The sequence below is a fragment of the Ranitomeya imitator genome, chromosome 2 (assembly GCF_032444005.1).
Source record: "Ranitomeya imitator isolate aRanImi1 chromosome 2, aRanImi1.pri, whole genome shotgun sequence".
Lineage (NCBI taxonomy): Eukaryota > Metazoa > Chordata > Amphibia > Anura > Dendrobatidae > Ranitomeya > Ranitomeya imitator.
Window position 1 is genome coordinate 705,750,410 of NC_091283.1, and position 6,918 is coordinate 705,757,327.

Here is a 6,918-nt window from a genome sequence, read left to right on the forward strand (position 1 = left end):
ACACACACACACACACACACACACACACACACACACACACACACACACACACACACACACACACACACTCAGCTTTATATAGTAGATATATACAGTACCATAAAGTATTATGGGTGTAAAGGAGTTAAGATGCTTTCCACATTCCCCTTGAAAATATTGTGGGGATATAATGCATTTCCATGTGTTAGGCTACTTTCACACTAGCGTTAACTGCAATCCGTCCCAAAAACGTCTTTTTCCCGAAAAAACGGATGCGTCAAAAAACTGCAAAACGTATGTAACGAATACAGCATTTCGACGGATCCGTCGCAAAACCGTCGCAAATCCGATAAACGGTTCCGTTGAAATGCTGGATGCGTTGCATACGTTGCATACGTTTTTTCCATCCGTTGCATACGTTTTTACGACGGATCCGTTTTTAAAATGGGAGGCACCAAAATTTGATTGGCTACTGGAAACTAGGGAAATCTATATACTGACTGTATTTACAGCACATCTTTGAGGGTTTTAGTTTAGTGGCAACGATGGATGGTGTAATTGGGAGGATTTCGAGTTTGGTTACTGAAGTTATATTTGAGACGAATCGCCTGGATATCATAGTGCGGGAGAAGGAGGCGGCAGCAGAAAGACGGATGATGCAACGGAGAAGGCGACGATTCTGGATACATCCAATCAATGAGCTGCGGATGACCAGGGGTGTCCAGTCCACTCTCTATCTGGAGTTGCGGTGCAACCCCCAAAAATTCTTTAGTTATGTACGGATGAGGATGGAACATTTCGATTATTTGGTTGGAAAAATAGAGGATGTCATCCAAAGGCAGGACACAAGGATGAGGCTTGCCATCACACCGGCGGAGCGGCTCATGGTGACACTGCGGTAAGCATTTTTTCTTTATGTCATTGCTCATATTGAATGTGAGTACATGCTGCAGAGAATACTGCGCTGACACATTGCGCCGCATTTACTGTAGCATGTCATTTGTTGGTTTATGTGAGGCCATTCCACTTGTTTTTTTTTCTTGTGTCATTGGTCATATTGAATGTTATTACATGCTGCAGAGAATACTGCGCTGACACATTGCGCCGCATTTACTGTAGCATGTAATTTGTTGGTTTATTTGAGGCCATTCCACTTGTTTTTCTTGGTTGATGGTCTGTGCAATTTTTTTTTACATTTTTTTTTATTTTTCCCTGCAGCTTCCTAGCTACGGGTGAGTCTTTGACTTCACTCCATTTCCAATTCCGGCTGGGGATTTCCACTATTGGCGGAATTGTGAAGGACACATGTCGTGCGATTTGGGACACTTTACAGCTGGAGTATATCCCACAACCAACAATGGAAATCTGGATGAGAAGTTCCGAACAATTTGAGCGAATGTGTAATTTTCCAAATTGTGTTGGTGCTGTGGACGGCAAACACATTAGGATTGCAAAACCGGCAGGAACAGGATCAGAGTACTATAACTATAAAAAATACTTCTCAATTGTACTCATGGCTATTGCTGACGCCAACTGCCGATTCCTTGCTGTGGATATAGGAGCGTATGGCCGGTCCAACGACTCCCAAGTGTTTAAAAACTCTCCGATGGGTCGCTGCCTGTATGGAGATACATACAATTTCCCGCCAGCAAGACCGCTCCCAGGAACCAGTGAACCAGCCTTGCCCTATGTGTGTGTAGGTGATGAAGCCTTTCAACTGTCGCCGCCCCTACTGAAACCATACAGCAGCCGTGAATTACACCGCACCAAGCGGGTATTTAATTACCGTCTTACCAGAGCAAGAAGAGTGGTAGAGTGCTCTTTCGGTATTTTGACAGCAAAGTGGAGAGTTCTGCTGACGGCAATAAAACTGGATACAAAAACTGTAGACGATGTTGTCAAGGCATGTGTGGTGCTCCATAATTTTGTTATTTCAAAGGAGCCCGTTACCTTGGATGACGAACAATTGGAGACATCCTTGTGGGATTACCGAAGTGCCTCTGTTCGCTCCACCGGTTCTGTTACTAGGATGAGGGAACAGTTTGCTGAATATTTTTTGTCACCTGTTGGGCGGATTCCATGGCAAGACATAATTGTGTGACTTTTTTTTAATTTTTTTTCTTTTTTTTTTCCAAAATTTTTTGGTAGCAACTGCCACAAAAAAAAAAAAAAAAAAAAAAAAAAAAGAGTGTGTGTGGTTTGCTTGCTAATATAATATAAAACCATTTTGTTAAACCTTGAAAACGTCTGGTGTTTCTTTTCACTTAACCTTTCATATTTACCTTAATTAATGAACACACACACACAGTAGATTGTAAACCAGAATTATGTTTATTTCAAAAAATATATTTTTTGTGGGTAATTTTCCCACACAATTTTTTTTTTGGTAATTTAAAGAACCTTTCTTTTTTTGGCAAAAAAAAACTATGTACAAGTACATTCCAGGTTCACAGGTCCTGGTATTGTTGGGTGGAGTAACTATGGGAGGAGGGGCTGGAAGGTTGGACCACGTCGGTAGGTGGGATTGGGGAAACCCTACCTGTTGCGTCTGTAGTGGAAGGGGGGGGGAAAACAGGAGGCTGACCAGAGGGGTGTTGTGTTGGGGTAGGTGGAAAACTTACTGGGGAAGGAAAGCTGGGCAAAGATGAAGAAAACACGGGTGAATACATTTGGGTTGTGGGCCGGGTTGGGTATTGGTAGTGATGTTGATATTGAGAGTGATGTGGATATTGGGACTGGCGGTGATATTGTGGGGCATGGTGTTGAAATTGGGACTGGGATGTGTGGGGAGGTGTGGGGGTAGATTGGGGTTCGTTAATTACCTTCAGCAGAGCGTTATGGCAGCTATTCATTACCCGCATCTGCTGATCAAAAGAAAGCTTTTCCATGCTCCTGAGCATGGACTGAAAAAAAAGATTGGCTGGAGCTTGACTTACATCTAAATGCAGTCTATCCAAGCGACTGCTGATTTCATGTTGGTTTTCACTCATGCGTGATTGCATCATGCTGAAACCAGCAGTCACTTGTTCTCCCAAAATTTTAAATGAATTTTGGAAGCCTGCATTTAGATGCAAGAACTCAGGAGCATAGCTCCTTTCCTGACCCCTCTGACGCTGCCGCCATGAACCTACCGGTGGTGTAGAGGTGGCAGGGTCAGAGGGGTGGGGTAAAGGGAACGCTATCTGTTGACCATCAGATGCGAGTAAGGAAGGCTGCACTCCACTGGTAGAGGCGGATGAAGTGGAGGGGACAGAGGGGTGAGAGGTGTGGGGCCTACCGACGTGGTCCCCGGTGGCGGACTCAGGAGGGATCGCTTCAGAGGGTGCAGAGGTAGATGCAGGCGCACGGTGGCTGGAGTAGGTGCTGTGAAAGAAAAAAAAATAAGTTAATATATTGATATGAAAAAGGCCGGACTGAAACAAAAGTTTTGTGATTAGACAGGTTCTTACTGTGATGTTGAATACTTACACTCTACTCAGCATGGTTTCCCTCAGGAAGGAGAGGTTCGTGCCATATCTGTACCTCCTCTTCTTCCTTGCTGCTGAGCCACTCGGGGCCTGCATCTCCTCGTTAAACTCCCTCTTAAAGCGATCCCTCAATGACCGCCACCGCTTCCTAACCTTGGTACCTGTGAAGACAGGAATGAAGAAAAAAAAAAAAATATTCGTAAATGCAAGACATTACATTCAGCTCAAAACATCACTGAAAAGTGAATACTTACATAGTTTGCTCTGCTGCTGTGGAAGAAGGTCCTCCCACCTCGCAAAGATGTTCCGGCATACTTCCAACCAGAGCCGACGGGTGACACTGGTATCAGCATGCCTGCGGTCAGCCATGTTCCACAGTGGCTCCCGTTCACGAACCTCCTCGATGAGGGCTTCAATATCGATATCTGAATCGTATTCGGGAGCACACTGTGAAGCCTGTTAGAACAAAAAAAAAAGAAAGAATTAAAAATTAGTAGACTGAAAGCAAAAAATTAACAATTGAAGCCCCACAAAAAACCGACTCACTGATGGCCGACCGCGGCGTCGAGTCCGCCGACTCTGGGAGCGCCTGGGAGAACCTTCATGCTGTGCTGGACGTTCAGCAGCACCAGCAGCAGCAGCAGCAGCAGCAGCAGCAGCAGCAGCAGGAGACTGAAATAAAGGATAAAAAAATTAGCTTTAATGTATGTATATGTTTTCTGTGTTACGTTATATATGAAATTCTGTTTTGTGTACGGTGCAGTGTGATGTGTGAAGCAAGTGTTTCACCACTACTTACACTTGGTTCCTCCTCCACTTCGATGTCTCCACCCGTCTCGGTCCCTTCCGACAGCTCCTCATCGGATTCTGATTCCTGTTTAAACATAATAAATGCATGTAGTGACTCAAAATGATGTAAATTTAAAAAAAAAACCAAAAAAATTTTTTTTACTTACCGATACCTGCTGTTGCTGTGGAGGAGGGCTGCCGGAAGAGGACATTGTGTGGCTGTGGTCCAGGTGGCTGTGGTCCTGGTAGGTCTGTAAGTTAAAAGACACTTGCAATCTGCTCTACACATTGAAGTAGCAGATTTGGGGTCTTCAAAACTTACTTTTCAGATTTTCTGGATGTGGGCCAGGTGGCTGTGGTCCAGGTGGCTGTGGTCCAGGTGGCTGTGGTCAAGGTGGCTGTGGTCAAGGTGGCTGTGGTCCAGGTGGCTGTGGTCCAGGTGGCTGTGGTCAAGGTGGCTGTGGTCCAGGTGGCTGTGGTCCAGGTGGCTGTGGTCCTGGTAGGTCTGTAAGTTAAAAGACACTTGCAATCTGCTCTACACATTGAAGTAGCAGATTTGGGGTCTTCAAAACTTACTTTTCAGATTTTCTGGATGTGGGCCAGGTGGCTGTGGTCCAGGTGGCTGTGGTCCAGGTGGCTGTGGTCCAGGTGGCTGTGGTCAAGGTGGCTGTGGTCAAGGTGGCTGTGGTCCAGGTGGCTGTGGTCAAGGTGGCTGTGGTCAAGGTGGCTGTGGTCCAGGTGGCTGTGGTCAAGGTGGCTGTGGTCAAGGTGGCTGTGGTCCAGGTGGCTGTGGTCCCGGTGGCTGTGGTCCTGGTAGGTCTGTAAGTTAAAAGACACTTGCAATCTGCTCTACACATTGAAGTAGCAGAGTTGGGGTCTTCAAAACTTACTTTTCAGATTTTCTGGATGTGGGCCAGGTGGCTGTGGTCCAGGTGGCTTATGCCGGTCAGTGTGGTCCCTACTCTATCTGCAATATAATAAGTATAATGGATTGAAAGTTAGACCAAAGCAGAAATAGGTAATGTTTACCACTAAACACCATGTTAAAATGAGAAAAATATGTGAACACCCAAACCCAAAAACTGGTGCACGTTATACCATTCTTTTCCATGTCCCAAAAACAAAAAAAGGTAAACTGTGAGACACCTTTAAAAATATTTTTATGTTTTAAAAAAAAAACAATTACCTCCCCGAAATAAAATTTCAAAGGATAACCTTTATTAAAAAATGACCACTCAAACAACTCTGTATTGCATGTGTAACCATTGGTACATACACCTGATTTAAATTTACCTTTAAGAAATTATACTACGGACAATTTTTTAAGAAACATTTTATTAATATATAATTTTTTTCTTTTTTTTTTTTTTTAAATCACAATGGAGCAGAAATGCTCTTTATTTTAAAATACAAGTACATCGAATGGGAATGGTTAAGTAAATTTAAAAAAAAAAAATATAACCTCAAGCTGCAGACCATTAGACTTTGCAATAATACATCCATTTTAATAAACAAAAAAAAAAAAAAAAGGTGCACAAAACACTATACTAAAGGTACTGTCACACTAGACGATATCGCTAGCGATCTGTGACGTTGCAGCGTCCTCACTAGCGATATCGTCCAGTGTGACACGCAGCAGCGATCAGGCCCCTGCTGTGATGTCGCTGGTCGGGGAATAAAGTCCAGAACTTTATTTGGTCGCTGGACTCCCCGCAGACATCGCTGAATCGGCGTGTGTGACACCAATTCAGCGATGTCTTTGCTGGTAACCAGGGTAAACATCGGGTAACTAAGCGCAGGGCCGCGCTTAGCAACCCGATGTTTACCCTGGTTACCAGCGTAAAAAAACAAACAGTACATACTTACATTCAGCTGTCTGTCCCCTGCCGTCTGGTTCCTGCACTGACTGCTGGCCGGAAAGTGAAAGTGAAAGCACAGCACAGCGGTGAGTCACACAGCGATGACTCACCGCTGTGGCTGTGCTCTGCTTTCACTTTACGGCCAGCATTCAGTGCAGTAACCAGACGGCAGGGGACAGACAGCTGAATGTAAGTATGTACTGTTTGTTTTTTTACGCTGGTAACCAGGGTAAACATCGGGTTACTAAGCGCGGCCCTGCGCTTAGTTACCCGATGTTTACCCTGGTTTACCGGGGACCTCTGGATCGTTGGTCGCTGGAGAGCGGTCTTTGTGACAGCTCTCCAGCGACCAAACAGCGACGCTGCAGCGATCCGGATCGTTGTCGGTATCGCTGCAGCGTCGCTAAGTGTGACGGTACCTTAAAGGTACCGTCACAATGAACGATATCGCTAGCAAACCGTGACGTTGCAGCGTCCTGGTTAGCGATATCGTTCAGTTTGACACACAGCGGCGATCAGAATCCTGCTGTGATGTCATTGGTCGCTGCAGAAAGTCCAGAACTTTATTTCGTTGCTGGACTTTATGTAGACATCGCTGAATCGCCGTGTGTGACGCCAATTAAGCGATTTGTTCACTGGTAACTAGGGTAAACATCAGGTTACTAAGCGCGGCTCTGCACTTATTAACCCGATGTTTACCCTGGTTAACAGTGTAAAAGTAAGAAAAAACACAAACACTTCATACTTATGTTCCGCTGTCTGTCCCTCGGCGTTCTGCTTCTCTGCCCTGTATAAGCACAGCGGCCGGAAAGCAGAGTGGTGAC

General features: G+C 45.1%; 2 protein-coding genes and 1 long non-coding RNA gene across 4 annotated transcripts; 1 reads left to right on the forward strand and 2 right to left on the reverse strand.

Moving 5' to 3' along the window:
• Window positions 1-287: 287 nt before the first annotated feature.
• Window positions 288-2,147, forward strand: LOC138665544 (uncharacterized). Its single transcript, XM_069753128.1, has 2 exons — window positions 288-877; window positions 1,198-2,147. The coding sequence occupies exons 1-2, from the start codon at window positions 525-527 to the stop codon at window positions 2,078-2,080; spliced, it is 1,236 nt and encodes a 411-aa protein (XP_069609229.1). The 5' UTR covers window positions 288-524; the 3' UTR covers window positions 2,081-2,147.
• LOC138665543 (uncharacterized) lies at window positions 2,145-4,593 on the reverse strand. 2 transcript variants are annotated; one of them, XM_069753127.1, is made up of 7 exons: window positions 4,558-4,592; window positions 4,403-4,486; window positions 4,246-4,320; window positions 3,993-4,118; window positions 3,701-3,902; window positions 3,448-3,607; window positions 2,145-3,342 (listed from the first exon to the last, which is right to left on the reverse strand). In XM_069753127.1, exons 2-7 carry the CDS (start codon window positions 4,445-4,447, stop codon window positions 2,427-2,429), a joined length of 1,524 nt encoding a protein of 507 aa, XP_069609228.1. In that variant the 5' UTR covers window positions 4,448-4,486; window positions 4,558-4,592; the 3' UTR covers window positions 2,145-2,426. The 2 variants fall into 2 exon arrangements, with proteins under 2 accessions (XP_069609228.1, XP_069609227.1); XM_069753126.1 differs by having other exon boundaries at window positions 4,403-4,593.
• A 115-nt stretch (window positions 4,594-4,708) lies between these two features.
• Window positions 4,709-6,128, reverse strand: LOC138667703 (uncharacterized). Its single transcript, XR_011318895.1, has 3 exons — window positions 6,102-6,128; window positions 5,126-5,202; window positions 4,709-4,740 (listed from the first exon to the last, which is right to left on the reverse strand). It is a non-coding gene; the product is annotated as an uncharacterized lncRNA (long non-coding RNA).
• Between the last annotated feature and the right edge of the window lie 790 nt (window positions 6,129-6,918).